At 48.4% G+C, this 15,160-nt stretch overlaps 1 protein-coding gene across 1 annotated transcript; it reads left to right on the forward strand.

The window, feature by feature from the left end:
* The first annotated feature begins 7 nt into the window (after nt 1-7).
* On the forward strand, nt 8-13,529 carry Ung (uracil DNA glycosylase). Its single transcript, XM_004664006.2, has 7 exons — nt 8-139; nt 733-939; nt 1,725-1,820; nt 7,612-7,709; nt 8,234-8,322; nt 9,410-9,588; nt 12,382-13,529. The coding sequence occupies exons 1-7, from the start codon at nt 8-10 to the stop codon at nt 12,520-12,522; spliced, it is 942 nt and encodes a 313-aa protein (XP_004664063.2). The 3' UTR covers nt 12,523-13,529.
* Nucleotides 13,530-15,160: the final 1,631 nt, after the last annotated feature.

Consider the following 15,160-nt stretch of genomic DNA (forward strand, 5'->3'; position numbering starts at 1 on the left):
CTCCGGCATGATTGGCCAGAAGACCCTTTACTCCTTCTTCTCCCCGATCCCCGCCGGCAAGCGCAGCACCCGCAGCCCCGGGCCGGCTCACCCGGGGTCCCGCGTGGCGGCCGTAGCTGAGGAGAACGGCGATGCGGTGGTGAGAGGCGGCGAGGGTCGATTCGTTTGGGGACTGGAGGCGAGGGACAGGGGTAAAGGGAAAGAGAAGTGGGAGACTGCCGCTCCCCCATACAACCCCCCCACTCACACACGGGTAGGCGAGCGAGTCGGTAAACCGCTCCTTTCGTGAGTTCAAAACAACCGCGGGCGTCCCATGGACTCCATGCTGCCAGCGGGCCAGCCAATGGGGACGAGCCTCGGGGAACCGCGGAACCAATCGGCGTGCGCCCGGCCAGGCCATCTTCCAATCGCGTGGAGCGGAGGGCGGGACTTGGAGGTTTTGCCGCGAAAAGGCCACGTGAGGACGCAGGTGGTGGGTTCGTCGGGGCGGGGCGTTCAGACTGCCAGTCTCCGGTCGTGGGCATCGCGGCAGCGGCTCGGTGGCGGCTGCATCTCCACCACGCTGGGCCATCTTCGAGCCGGCCCAGCCCTAGGTTCGCTTAGCTTTGTCTCCTTCCTGCTGCACCTATGGGCATCTTAGAACATCGGCCTGTGGGTTTGGCGCGGAGCCTACGGGCTTCTCGGAAAGGAAGGGCGCGGTCAGTGACCCGTCCCTGCGGCGACTCCTTACAGGTCTGTCCCGCCAAAAAAGCCCGGGCCGGGCAGGATGAGCCCGGTACCCCTCCGTCCTCGCCCTTGAGTCAAGAACAGCTGTTCCGGATTCAAAAGAACAAGGCCGCGGCCCTGCTTAGACTCGCGGCCCGGGACGTGCCGGTGGGTGTTGGTGATAGCTGGAAGAGGCAACTCAGTGGAGAGTTCGGGAAACCCTACTTTATCAAGGTAAGGAAAGAGCTGAAGCTCCCCCAGGGGTCCTCCATGCAGGCAGCTGGCCTGGTAGTGTAGTCCGCCAAGTCTGCGTGGAGAGGATAGTTTACTCTCACAGGTGCATATTTTCCAGCCTGGAATACCCTTTGCATTGCAAAAGGGCGGAAATTTAGTGGTGTGGCGACTTGAATCCGCACGTTGGTGTGGGTTGAAATGAAGGGCTGTAAAGTGATACCGTGGCTTCCTTTAAGTCAGAAAGGTTGGCAGAGCACCCCCAAGCCTGTTAATACCAATACTTGGGAAGTGGAGAGAGGAGGATCAGAAGTTCAAGGCCAGCCAGCCTCAGCTTTTGAACAAGTTGGGCAGCCCCTGTGGGGTCAAGTGAGACCTTGTCAACAAAACAAACGAAAAGATCCCACAGCAATTAGGTGGGGAATGGCATCATTGCGAAATTAAAGCATCTGGCCAAATAAACATTGATCAGTCTGGAGTAAACAAGAGAATTGATGTAATTGAGCAACTTTACTGGCTTTGTATGGTTTTTTGTTGAGGTAGGGTCTCACTCTAGGCCAGGCTGCCCTGGAATTCACTACGTAGTTTCAGGGTGGCCACAAACTCCTACCTCTGCCTCCCGACTGCTGGGATTAAAGGTGTGGGCCACCACACCTGGCTTGTATGTTGTTTTTAAAGAGTTTGGATCAAAAATGGTCAAATGAGGCTACATGCAGCTCTTCTGAGGAGCTTTCTTTTGCTTTCCAAATGAGAATCTGATTTTAAATCTAGCTTGTCTTTTAAATCAGCTAATGGGATTTGTTGCAGAAGAAAGAAAACATTACACCATCTATCCACCCCCAGACCAAGTCTTCACATGGACCCAAATGTGTGACATAAGAGATGTAAGTACAATTGATGACCTTTTTTGTTTTGTTTTGACTTTACTGTATTCTGTAAGTTTGAGAGTTAAACACACAACCACAGAAGCTTTGCTGTATGGAGCAGTTTTGCAGCAAACACGGATCCTCCGCAGTCATCTCTATGTTCCCTCTGGAGGCAGAGGTACTGTGAACGCAGTTAGTCTGTGATGACTTTATTTTTTTTTAATGTTTTATTTTGATTTTGAGAGAGAAAGAAGGAGAGAGTAGAGGGGGGACGCACAAAGGCTTCTAGCCCTGCAAACAAACTTCAGACACATGCACTACCTAATGCATCTAGCTTAAGTGGGTCCTGGGGAATTGGGCATGGGATCTTTGGCTTTGAAGGCAAGTGCCTTAACCTCTAAGTCATCTCTCTAGCCTGACTGCTTTTTTGGGGGGCGGGGGGTCATACAGGGGAATCTTATTTATTTGAGAGAGAGAGAGAAAATGGCAAGAAATGCTTTTAAGCATTGAGCCATTTCCCCAGCCCCAGGTAGTTTTCCTTTATAGACACTGAAGTTAAGCTACAGTAAGTTTAGTACTAAGTAATCCTAACACTGTGGGGTTGATTATTTCAGCCTAGATTTGTCCTTCCTTTTGTGGTTTTTTTTTTTTTTTTTTCTTGTGATGCTGAGGGTTGAACACAGGCCTTAGATGTGCAGTCCAATGTGTTACTACTGAGCTACATTCCTAACAATGTTTATTCATTTATACATACATACATACATACATACATACGTGTTTGTTTTTCTAGGTAGGGTCTCATTCTAGCCCAGGTTGACCTGGAATTCACTATGTAGTCTCTGGATGGCCTTGAATGCACGGTGAATCTCCTACCTCTGCCTCTCAAGTGCTATAATATTTTTTTTCTTTTTATGAGGTAGGGTCTCACTCTGGCCCAGGCTGATTTACTTATTTGCAAGGAAAGAGAAGAGAGACAGAGAGAGAATGGGCACGCCAGGGCCTGTAGCCACTGCAAGTGAACTCCAGACTCATGTGCCCCTTGTGCATCTATCTGTCTTATGTGGGTCCCAGGGAATCGAGCCTTGTTCCTTTGGTTTCACAGGCAAACACCTTAGCTGCTAAGCCATTTCCCAGCCTTTCTTTTAGTTTTCAAAATTTTATTTATTTGAGAGAGAATCGGTGCATCAGTGTTTTGCAACCACTGCATACGAACCCCAAACATACGCGACATCTTGTGCATCTGGCTTACATGGGTCCTAGGGACTTGAACCTTGGTCCTTTGTAAGCAAGCACCTTAACTACTAAGCCATCTCTCTAGGCCTATATGTATATTTAAAATAGTTAACTTATTTATTTGCAAGGAGAGAGAGAATGAGAATGGGTACACTAAGACCTCTAGCCACTGCAAATGAACTCCAGATGAATGCACCACTTTGTGCATCTGGCTTTTCCATGGTTGCTGGGGAATTGAACGCAAGCAGTTAGGCATTGCAGGCAAGTATCTTAACTGCTGAGCCATCTCTCCAGCCCTGTGTAATTCCTGCCAGTACAAACGAACTTCAGGTGCATGTACCACCTTGTACATCTGGCTTTACATGGGGAATCAAATCCAGGTGGTCAAGCTTTGTAGTCAAGTGCCTTAACTAATGAGCCATCTCTCCAGGCCAATATTTATTCCTTTTAACTATACTGTATACTACTTTGATAGCAAGTAGAAAAAAAAAATATATATATGTAGACAATGTGCTTTGCAGATGGTGGAGGAGGACAAAAAATTTAATCAAATAGAAAATCTACTTGGGAAGGGGTGCAGTAAAAGAGAGGGATGTGGCAAAGGGGCACAAAAGATACTGGGAAGGTATTTGAATAAGTTACAATATGATCAGATATGAAAATTGCCAATAAAATCAAGCCAGACATAGTGGTCCATGTCTTTAGTTCTATTACTGAGGCAGGAGGATCATCATGAGTTTTAGGCTAGCCTGAGGCTATAGCGTCAGGTCCAGGCCAACCTGGGCTGTTGTGAAAACCTACCTCAGAAAAACAAAACAACAAAAGTATTACTGCAGGTTGTTTCCCTGATCATTAATCAGTTTTTGTTTATCTTATTAATGAGCTCATAGGACTGAGGCAGTGAGCATCTTTATATTTAGAATTTCACATAAAATATAAGTTGTGGGCAAAAAGAAGCCAGGGATAGCGACACACTACCATCAAGCCAGCACTTGAGAAATGGAAGCAGGAGGATTGGTAATTGCTAGTCATTCTTGGCTGCGTGTCAGATTCAAGGCCAGCTTGGGCTACATGAAACCCAGTCTCAAAGAACAAAAAAACAAACAAACAAGCAAATGGGTGAGGTCATTGTGGTAAAGGCACCTGCTTGCACACACTGCTGGCTCACGTTTGATTCCCCTGGTACTTATGTACAGCCAGACGCACAAAGTGACGCATGTATCTCGAGTTTGTTTGCAGTGGCAAGAGGCTCTGGCATATCCATTAACTCTTTCTCTTTCTCCTTGCAAATAAATAAAAAATAAGTCTAAAAAGAAGAACATGGGCTGGAGAGATGGCTTAGCAGTTAAGGCACTTGTCTGCAAAGCCTAATGACCCAGGTTCAATTTCCCAGTACCTGTGTAAGCCAAATGCACATAGTGGCACATGTATCTGGAGTTTGTTTGCAGTGACTATTGGTCCTGGTGTACGTGCGTGTTCTCTCTTTCTCTCCGAATATTTGTCCTCCAGCTACTGCAAATGAACTCCAGGTGCATGCACTCCCTTGTGCATCTGGCTTACACGAGTCCTGGGGAATTGAACCTGGTCCTTTGGCTTTGCAGGCAAGTGCCTTAATCCCAAAGCCATCTCTCCAGCCTGTCTGCTTGCAGATAAACAGAGTGCTTGTGTGCATGCGTAAAAGAGGACCAAGGACAGCTAAGTCTTCTAAGTAGCAAAGAGAAGACTTGGGTGGAGTGTCTGCCCAGCATGTATGAGAAATTCTAGGTTCAATCCCCGGTACGGGAAACAAAAAAAAAGTATGTTGTCCAGCTGAATCACCATCAATCAGTAAGAGTCTTGTGGATAATTGAAATCTATTAGTGATTTCCAAGACTCTTCATATATTATCTTCATCTTTCTTTTCAAACCATGGTCACAGCTTACATTGGTGAATTTACTGGCAGAAGAAATAAAACAAGGGCTCAGAAAACCATTCCCTAGTTAAATAATCAGCCTTCTAAAAAATCATGTATTCCACAATGAATCTCTCTCTCTCTCTCTTTTTTTTTAAAGTTGGGGTCTCACTCTAGCCCAGACTGCCCTGAAATTCCTTCTGTAGTTCCAGGATGGCCTTAAGCTCACAGTAATTCTCCTACCCGTGCCAAGTGCTGGGAGTAAAGGCATGTGCCTCCATGCCCAGCTCATAATGAATCTAAGTGCTTTATAAATCCTGCCCAGGTACAGTCTACTGTTGGGAGATTCTACAGTCCCTAGAGCCACTGGATGAGGGAAGAGACATTTATATTCATATATATATGTGTATGTATATATATATATATATGTTTTGTTTTGTTTTGTTTTGTTTGTCTTTGATTTTTCATGGTAGGGTTTTACTCTAGCCTAGGCTGACCTGGTATTCACTTTGTAGTCTCAGGGTGGCCTCGAACTCACGGTGTGATCCTCCTACCTCTACCTCCAAAGTGCTGAGATTAAAGGCATGTGCCACCATGCCTGGCCAGTATATATATATATTGGTAGAGACATTGCTGAGGGCAATACCACATCGTAGTCTATGTTGTCTTAGGTTTATTTATTTATTTATTAGAAACAGAGAGTGAGTATGGCACGCCAGGGCCTCTAGGCTCAAACTCCTGCTGATACTAGATACTACTGCAGCATGAGGAAACCTAGACACAAAGCAGTTAAGGCTTTTTCGCTTGTTTTCTGTGTGCCCCACCCTGGACTGACCAATGGACCTGGTGTAGTGACTCTATTTATTTATTTATCTATTTATCTGAGAGAGAGAGAAAGAGGCAGAGAGTGAGTTTGTATGTGTGAATTACGCCAGGACCTCCAGCCACTGCAAACGAACTCCAGACATATGTGCCACCTTGTGCGTCTAGCTTATGTGGGTCCTGGAGAATCGAGCCAGGATCCTTCGGCTTCACAGACAAACGTCTTAACTGCTAAGCCATCTCTCCAGCCCTAGGTGACACTTTTAAGCTCCTGTCTTTGCCATTTCATCCTGTGTCCAGTTGCCAGTTGGCAACTCTGCCCACTCCAGTCTTGGGAAGTTTGGTACTGGCTCTCGCTAGGGCCATACCCTGCCCCCCACCTTCACTTTCGCCTCCCACTCCAGATCCACTTGCGGCGCAGATGGCGGATCCTGTCTTCCGGGCCCCTGTGATGCACTCACTTTCTGCTTACGTAAAGGGCTTGGCGTTTTGGTTTTCTTCTCAACTAAGTACAGAAGGCGGCAGGGATGGTAAATGCCTTGAATCAAGTAACAGTGAAGTAGGAACATAAGCCGTCTTCACACAGCAGCCACACCTCCACTTAGGACGTTTCATAGTGTTGTCCCCAGGGCAAAAATTTCAAACATCCAGCTCCTTCGTTTTTGAAGTTATGTCCTGCTCAGTGCTGGTTTTCCCCTCTTTAGACTACTGCGCCTTATTTTGAATACCAGTGATTAATACAAACAGAAAAGACTCAACAAATATTAACCCTGTCTCTGAGGCTTTGAAGGGATGATGCATGAACGTGCAGGCGCAGGGAAGCCCGGTGGTTCACCCAGGACGGTTCTTCCTCTGGGGCCAGAGTCCTGGAGCTAGGACGATTCTGCCAGGCTCCTGAGCACCATGGGTGGGAACCACAGGTGCCTGGTCATGGGAAGGCATAGAGCCTTTGGTTCTGGCTTTCAAGGATATAGAGGGCATTGGCCATTAAAGAAGGTTCCAGAAAGAACAGGGAAGGAGCAGGCCTACTTTTCAATGCTTCCTGAGACAGGCATCATTTTGCCACCTACTCTCTCTGCCCTGTGGCGTGGCCTCATCACCCTGGTGTCACTAGTTCCAGATTCTAGGGCAGCAAGCACCTCCTCCTGCTGGTGGAGGGCCATCGTCAAGTTGCTGAGCACAGACCTGTGAAGAATAAAATGTTTTCCTCTGGCTTGACAGCTCCTCAGTTGAGGGCTGTGTGCAGGGAGCTCAGAGTAATGTCGTTGTGTAATAGGAAATCAGCCGACTGCCCGTGCTGTGTTGACTGGAACGCTACCCAAAGCCTGCAGCAGGTGACCCTAACATAGGTAACTAGAAATGTGGTAGAGTTCCTGCCTCCTGTGTGTAAGGCCCTTGAGTTTGGTCACCAGCATTGTAAGTAAGTGGGGGGGAGGGCCCTAACTCAGGATGGGACTGCCATCTCTCCTGGTTGTCTCTTTGTATGTTTCTGAACAGGTGTACTGGTGGAAATGTATGTATGTTTTTTCACACGTGTGTATGGGCATGCCAGGCCTCTTGCTACTGCAGAAGAATGCCAGAGGCCCATACCAGTTTTTGTGGGTAGCTTGAAAACTGAATCTGGCTGGCAGACATGACAAGCAAGTCAGTTCTCTCTATTTGCTACGCCAGCCTGGGGGTTAGAAAAGAGGCGGGGCTGTTAAGTGAAGGATGAATTTGGTCTTGGGAAGACTAATGCCATTGGGGTTCTCCTGTTGGGCAGGAAGGCAAGCTTCCCTGTCATTTCCCTCGGTGAGGGTCTCAGCAGGTGTTCATTCATCTTAATGGGGGTGTTGAATTCCTTGTCACCTGGTGTTCCGCAGGTAAAGGTTGTCATCCTGGGACAGGATCCCTACCATGGACCCAAACAAGCTCACGGACTGTGCTTCAGCGTCCAAAGGCCGGTTCCGCCTCCGCCCAGGTACAGTTGGCTTTGCAGATGGCCTGGTCCAGCACCAGTCACTCTCAGATGTGCGCCTGCCACACTCAGGTGCCATTGTTTGAGGGTCTTCCCGGCCTCGCTCTGGGCCTTGCTTCCCTGTGGAGAGTGGGCGCTGTCCTGTGTACTACAGGAAGGCTAAGAGCACAGCCACTCCTGGTTTGGAGGCATTGCTCTGGGGGGATGTTCTGCACGTGTATGGACAAACATAATATGGACAGACGGAACTCCTCGATGGGGAGGTGGGCTACTTGGCTTAGGTCTTCAGTGCTCTTCTGTTCACTGAATCCAAACACAGAGCCCAGTAGAGGACATGGGCAGACTTCCCGGTCATACGAACTTGGGGTGCTTATCTCGTGCAGTGCCGGAAGCTTGCCTTGCCCTTCCAAGGCCCAACTTTAAAGTCTCTGATCTTTCACACTATGTGGAGATTTGTTGAGTTTAAGAAAGATTTTTGTTTGTTTTGTGTGTTTGTGTGTTCTCCCCTCCCCCTGGCTTGTTTTCAGTTTGGAAAACATTTATAAAGAGCTGTCCACAGACATAGACGGTTTCGTTCATCCTGGCCATGGAGATTTGTCGGGGTGGGCCAGACAAGGTAAGCTGAACCTGGCCGGGTTCGCTCGGGACCAGTAGTCTTCTGTGCTGCTTGATTAGATCGTCTTAAATATCTTTTTGATCTTGTCGTCACTGTTCTTCCCATGTCCCAGAATTTGATTGTTTGTGCCTGTCACCTGGTATTGACCTTTCATGGGTGGCCTCCGCTCCTCTGGCGTGCGTGGTTTATGTGTGTGTGATGGCTCTCTCTAAGATTTCTACAACCAGCATAAGAAGAGAATGCTTAGTCTTGGTTTCTCTTTCTCTTTAATTTTTTGAGGTGGCGTCTCACTTGATCCCTCGCTAACCTGGAATTCACTATGTAATCTCAGACTGGCCTCGAACTCACAGCAATCCTCCTACCTCTTCTGGGATTAAAGGTGTGCGCCACCACACCTGGCTTTTTTGTTGTTTGTTTTTCGAGGAAGTGTCTTCTCTGATCCAAGCTGACCTGGAATTACTGTCTCAGGGTGGCCTTGAACTCATGGCGATCCTCCTACCTCTGTCTCCTGAGTGCTGGGATTAAAGGTGTGTGCCACATGCCCGTTTCTTTTTAATTTTTTATTTCTGTATCTAAGGAAAAGAAAGTACTGGCATGCCAGAGCCTCCTGTCACTACAAATTAACACCAGGCTCATGTATCACTCTGCATCTGGCTTTATGCACGGACTGGGGAATTGAACCCAGGACATCAGGTTTTGCAGACAAGGCCTTTAACCCTTGAGCCATCTCTCCAGCCCAATCTTAATTTCTTGTGCTTTGTTTTTGTTTCAGTGAAATATTAGGGCCTATTTTCTGAGGTTATTCCTTATCATTTATGACTTTTTTTTTTTTTTTTTTTTTTATATTTCTGTTGACATATGACCTGTGTTTACTACTGGAGCCTGGAAGATGCCAATAAAGATGTCCTCTGAATCTTGCCAGGAGGTCACCACCAACTGGCCACATCCCAGCACTTCATGGCCCAGTTTCACTTCTTTGCTGTGGCTTCGGGCCAGTGAGTGGTTTGGTCGTGCTTAACCCACTGTCAGCAGCCTTTGCTGCTGCATTTGGGTCACTTCTAACCCTGTTCTCGCCCTGTGTTTGCAGGCGTTCTCCTCCTCAACGCGGTCCTCACTGTCCGGGCGCATCAGGCCAACTCCCACAAGGAGCGGGGTTGGGAGCAGTTCACTGATGCCGTGGTGTCCTGGCTCAATCAGAACCTGAGCGGCCTTGTTTTCTTGCTCTGGGGCTCCTATGCTCAGAAGAAGGGCAGCGCCATCGATAGGGTATGCATCTTCTTTTAAAATGTATTTTATTTTATTTTCTTCATTTTGTTTTTTTGAGGTAGAGTCTCGCTCTAGCTCAGGCTGCTCTGGAATTCACTATGTAGTCTCAGGGTGGCCTCGAACTCACGGTGATCCTCGTACTTCTCTCTCCCGAGTGCTAGAATTAAAGGTGTGCGCCACCATGCCCAGCTTTTTAAGTTATTTTTATTCATTTATTTTTTTATTAGAGAGAGAGAATGGATGAACCAGGGCCTTCAAGCACTAAAAACAGACTCCAGACACATGTGCCACCTTATGCATCTGGCTTATGTAGGTACTGGGGAGTCACACCTGGGTCCTTGGGCTTCATAGGCAAGTGCCTTAACCACGAAGCCATCTCTCAAGCCTAGGGTATGTGTCTGTGTAATACCTCTCCAGATGGAGAATCTCGGAATCCCTGCTTACAGAAAATATGTTACAGAATGAACTTTACTCAGGTGTGGTGGCTCATGATTAATCCCAGCAGCACTCAGGCGGTTGAGATGGGAGGATTGCTGTCTGGTCTGTAGTGAGGCATTAAGTTAGAATTGTATTTCCCATTGAAAACCAAGCAGGCTGTGACAAGTGGTAGAAATGGTGAGTTGGGTGAAGCAGAAACTGGTCGATTCCTGCCTTACCACACTTGGTAATAAAAGCGTAAACCCAGGGCTGGAGAGATGGCTCGGGGGCTAAGGTGCTTGCCTGCAAAGCCTAAGGACCCTTGTTCAATTCTTCAGAGCCCACATAAGCCAGGCACACAGAGGTGAACTAAGCACAAGGTCACACATGCCCACTAGGTGGTGCAAGCATCTGGAGGTTGATTGCAGTGGCTTGGGGCCCTGGCATGCCAATTCTCTCTCACCCTCCTTCCCTCCCCCACCTAAGACAAGTGTAAACCTGCACTGAGCACAAGGACTCACAGGTCCCTCCCTGGTGCCACTCATGGAACCTGAGGCAGCTCACACATGATAAACAAGAGGCCCATGTCCTGCTTCCAAGGAATGTGGGGACTTAGAGGAAACAAAATCCTCTGAACCGCATTTGTTGCCTCCCTGTGATACCACCATCAGTGAATGTCAGCCACTAAGCTCGAGCTCTGCTTGCAAAAGTCCAGCAGGGCCAGGTGCAACCTTCCTTGCGCACCCTACGTCCTCACCAGCTGACTGCCTCTGCTCTTCCCCAGTCACTGCTGACATGCCTACTTGTGTACCTGGTCACTGAGCTTGGGACCGGGACAGATGTCGTCCTGGGATCATCTTTCTCTTTTCCTGTTCAGCGCTGTCCGTCAGGCAATCCAGTCATCTCTGTCACTGAAAAATGTCCCAATCCTGCATCTACCCCGGGCCAGAAATGCCTACGTTTCTCTGTAGAACCAGCCTGAGCAGATGGGAGGTAGGGAGTGAATGAGACTGCAGGGCAGAGGTAGAGAAAGGGGGGCAGGAGAGGACTTGAGCATTCGGCAAGTAAAGGGCTCCCCAGAAGCCACGATGTACTGGAAATGGACAGTGGTACGGAATGAACCCTGTGTCCGCCACAAGGTCATGAGTGTTGTTCACAAAGACTTGTACACTTACTTAGCCATTTTGTATTGGGCCTCAAGAGAGATGAACCCAAAGCAGCAGTGGGTGAGCCGGGTCTGCCCCAACAGAGCTTCAGGCTTTGGGTCCCTAAACCCTCAGTGGATAAGGCACTTGCCTGCAAAGCCTCATGCCCCAGGTTTGGTTCCCTAGCACCCATGTAAAAGCCAGGTGCACAAAGTGGTACATGCATCTGGAGTTCATTTGCAGGGGTTAGAGGCCCTGGTGTGCCCACTCTCTCTCTCCTTTCTTTCTCTCCTTGAAAATGACTAAAAATATTTAAATATAGAAAAGAGGATTGGAGGGGATGGCTTGCCTGCAAAGGTAAAGGACCCAGGTTTGGTTTCCTGGGATGCATGTAAGCCAGTTGCACAAGGTGGCACATGCTTCGGGAGTTCATGTGGATCAACTGGAGGCTCTGGAATGCCAATTCTCAACTCTGTCTGCCTCTGAAAGGAAGGGGAGGGAGGGGGAGTGAAAGGGAAGGAGAGGGAAAAGGAAAGGGAGACAAATGAGCATTGTCTCCCAGCCCAGATAACCACGATTGATGTTTTAAAAATCAAAATACACTTATTTTTGCGATGAGGTGGTTGACAGGATAGCAAAGTCATACCCTATAGTATTGGGCTTTTTCCTCAATAAACGGTCTCCACCCCCTGCCTGTCCCCACCATGCACAAGGGCAAAGTGCCAGAGCCACACTTCAGAAAGTGGGGAAAAATTGGGCATCTTCCTTCACTGTTGGTATATGTCGCTTGACCTTGTCCTGGCAGCTGTCACTGTAAGACACTTGACAATCACTCCAGCCCCGTAACTGGGCTCAGAGGAGGCTGTAGCTGAATCTAAGCTTACTTATCAGCAGCACGGCCCTTAGCTCTGTTGCCTGTCTTTGTCTGTGTATGTGCGTCAGTGCGTCATGGCGCACTTGAGCCAACGTGATCCAGGTGCGGCCGTGGCGGGAATTCCCGGCAGTGCGGCCCAAGCACGGAACGCCTGCACGGAGAGCCTGTCCTCGGCATCCTCAGAGTCCAGCACAGGAAGCCGCTCTGCAAGCGCAATGATCGCATGAACTGTCCGAACGCTGGGGGGTGATCACTGTGGATGATGTAGCCGGGCAGAGGGGTCACACGGCTGCGTGAAGCAGACCAGCCGTAGTCGGTCCTCCAGCCCCAGCCTGCCTTGTCCTCATTCTCTTTCAGAAGCGGCACCACGTCCTGCAGACGGCCCACCCCTCCCCGTTGTCGGTGTACAGAGGGTTCTTTGGATGTAGACATTTCTCCAAAGCCAACGAGCTGCTGCAGAAGTCAGGCAAGAAGCCCATCGACTGGAAAGCGCTGTGACCTGCACCGAGGGCGTCTGTCTCTGCCCGGGGTGTGGAAGAGCTGCTGCTGCTGCTGCAAAGTCACCAACAGTTTCCCTGCTCCTAGAGCCAAGAGCCAGGCTGCGGGAGAGCAGCCAGACTTCCTTTCACAGTCTACCTCTGAGCCCTCCAGGAACGATAAGGGGAAGGTCCCGACCAAGGCAGGGCTGGCTTGACCCAAAATGAGTCCTTTCCTACCTTTAGGTTGGAGGAGGGATCTGCAACCTTCATAGTCGTCGTCATAGTTGCTACTTGTTTTTTTTTTACCTGATAGGTCAGATGTATAGGTTACAGGGTGTCTAGTGGCCTGTCTTTCTAGGGGCTCTTGGGCCTGTCCCTGGGAGGAAGCGCAAAGGTTCTTGGGAGAGTTTCTGGAAATCTGGCTCAGAAATTGGGGGATCTGGCTCCTGATTGTAGTAGAAGGGGCTGCCGTGAGTGTCCACAGAGGGCAGGAGCCAGTCACCGGTCTATACCCCAGCTCTTTGAATCATGCAGGAATAAAGGGGTTTTTGTTTCAAATGAGGGTTGGGTGGGTGCTCCTGGGACTATGCAAAGTTGGGGTTTTTACCATGGCACAAACTGTCAAGTGCCATATATATATATATATATGTATATATATATATTTACTTTTCATAGTACAGGGGATCCAACCTAGGATGGTGTTTTGTTATGGACTTGGGATTACTTATTTTTCTGTAACACTGGAAAATGTCATGTTTTTATAAAGTGCTTAGGCAGTTGCAAATGTCTATATGTATGTATATATATGTATGTGTGTGTGTGTGTATATATGTACATATGCATATATATATATATATATGCATATATATTATATATTTTATATATATATATAATATATGCACACAGTTGTCTTGAAGTGAGTATCTCTGGGTTTGTACCTCCATCCTGGCTCTCAGTGGAGTGCGTGGAAGAATTACCCCCTGCCTGGGTTCGATAATAAAACATTGTTGAGGTTTTGGCTTTTTACCAACTGTTCTTTGGCATTTGTGGTGGTGTTGAGCTGCACTTGTGATCACCAGGGCGACCACTGCCTGCTGAAGGGCCGCCTTCTCCATGGATTTGTCAACTGCCCTGCAAGGCTTCCGTAAGCTCCAGCCCATTGCTGGCCTGGAGCACGCTGACACACGGCCGGGGGCAGCCGTCCAAGGTTGGGGTCTGTTGGGGCTCCACAGGGACAGCGTCTGTAGGAAGAGGTGTTCCTTCAGGGATCTTGTATGCCCACCCTGGCTGTGCCCGCCACAGCTTGTACCCTGTCCAGGGAAGAGGGGATTCGGATGTCACTCCCTGGTGGCCCGTTAGCTGTCATGGTCGTCAAATAGGTTGTGAGGATCAAGAAGGGGAGTCCCCTGGAGTTAGGAGAGAAAGCAAGCTAAATGCATAATGGGGTGAGTGTATCAGCAGGCCTCTGGGTTCCACCCTCCTAACCAAAGCACTGAAGCAGTATAATGACTATATTCAGGGTAAGAGTACGTTGAACAAAAACTGCACATGCATTTGTAATCCAAGCATTTGGGAGGCTGAGGCAGGAGGATCTAGAGTTTGAGGCTGGCCTGTCATAGCACATCCCTATAACAACTGAAAACTGAAGGAAAGAAAAAAGTATTGTGGAGTAATACATAATAGATCATTTAAATTTTTTAAATTTCTATTTATTTATTTGAGAGTAACAGAGAGAGAATGGGCGCACCAGGGCCTCCAGCCACTGCAAATGAACTCCAGATGCACGTACCACCTTGTGCATCTGGTTTATGTGGGTACTGGGGAATTGAGCCTCCAGCCGGGGTCCTTAGGCTTCATAGGCAAGTTCTTAACCGCTAAGCCATCTCTCCAGCCCTAGAACATTTTATGTAGAAAATCTTTTTGTGTGTGACGTGTGTATACACACGTGGAGGTTAGAGGTCAACATTGATGTCTTTCTAAAACACTACTTTTGTTTGTGGGCAGGGTCTTGGCTCTAGTCCAGGCTGACCTGGAATTCACTATGTAGTCTCAGGGTGTCCTCAAACTCCTGAAGATCCTCCTACCTCTGCCTCCTAAATGCTGGGATTAAAGATGTGCACCACCATGCCTGACTATTATTTTAGGAGACAGGATCTTACTTAGGAGCCAGCCTAGAACTCAATATGGTAGGTCAAGCTACCTCAAACTTGCTACAATCCTACCTCTGTCACCCTTGTGGTCGGATTACAGCAGTGCCCTTTCGTTAAAGGGATCACCTGAGCATGATTGCTCAGTCTTAGAATCCTAGCAACTCCAGAGGCTGAGGTAGAATTGCTGAGTTCAAGGCTAGCCTGGGCTACACTGAGACTTTGTTTCGACAGAACAAATTAAAAAGAAAACAAAAAAAAAAAGAGAAGGGGTTGGGGAGATGGTTCCATGGGTAACAGGTAATGTAGGTGGGTCAGCACCTACATTAAAAGCTGGGCTTGGCCTGGAGAGATGGCTGAGCAGTTAAGCGCTTGCCTGTGAAGCCTAAGGCCCCTGGTTCGAGGTTTGATTCCCCTGGACCCACATTAGCCAAAGGTGCACACGTCTGGAGTTCGTTTGCAGTGGCTGGAGGTCCTAGTGCGCCCATTCTCTTTTTCTGCCTCTTTCTC

This window comes from Jaculus jaculus, chromosome 13 (assembly GCF_020740685.1).
Source record: "Jaculus jaculus isolate mJacJac1 chromosome 13, mJacJac1.mat.Y.cur, whole genome shotgun sequence".
NCBI classification, from domain to species: domain Eukaryota; kingdom Metazoa; phylum Chordata; class Mammalia; order Rodentia; family Dipodidae; genus Jaculus; species Jaculus jaculus.

Coding starts and splice junctions, on each gene's coding strand:
- Ung (XM_004664006.2), top strand. CDS start 8: ATGATTGGCCAGAAGACCCTTTACTCCTTCTTCTCCCCGATCCCCGCC. Junction 7,710..8,233: donor CCGGTTCCGCCTCCGCCCAG/GTACAGTTGGCT, acceptor GCTTGTTTTCAG/TTTGGAAAACATTTATAAAG. Junction 8,323..9,409: donor GTCGGGGTGGGCCAGACAAG/GTAAGCTGAACC, acceptor CTGTGTTTGCAG/GCGTTCTCCTCCTCAACGCG.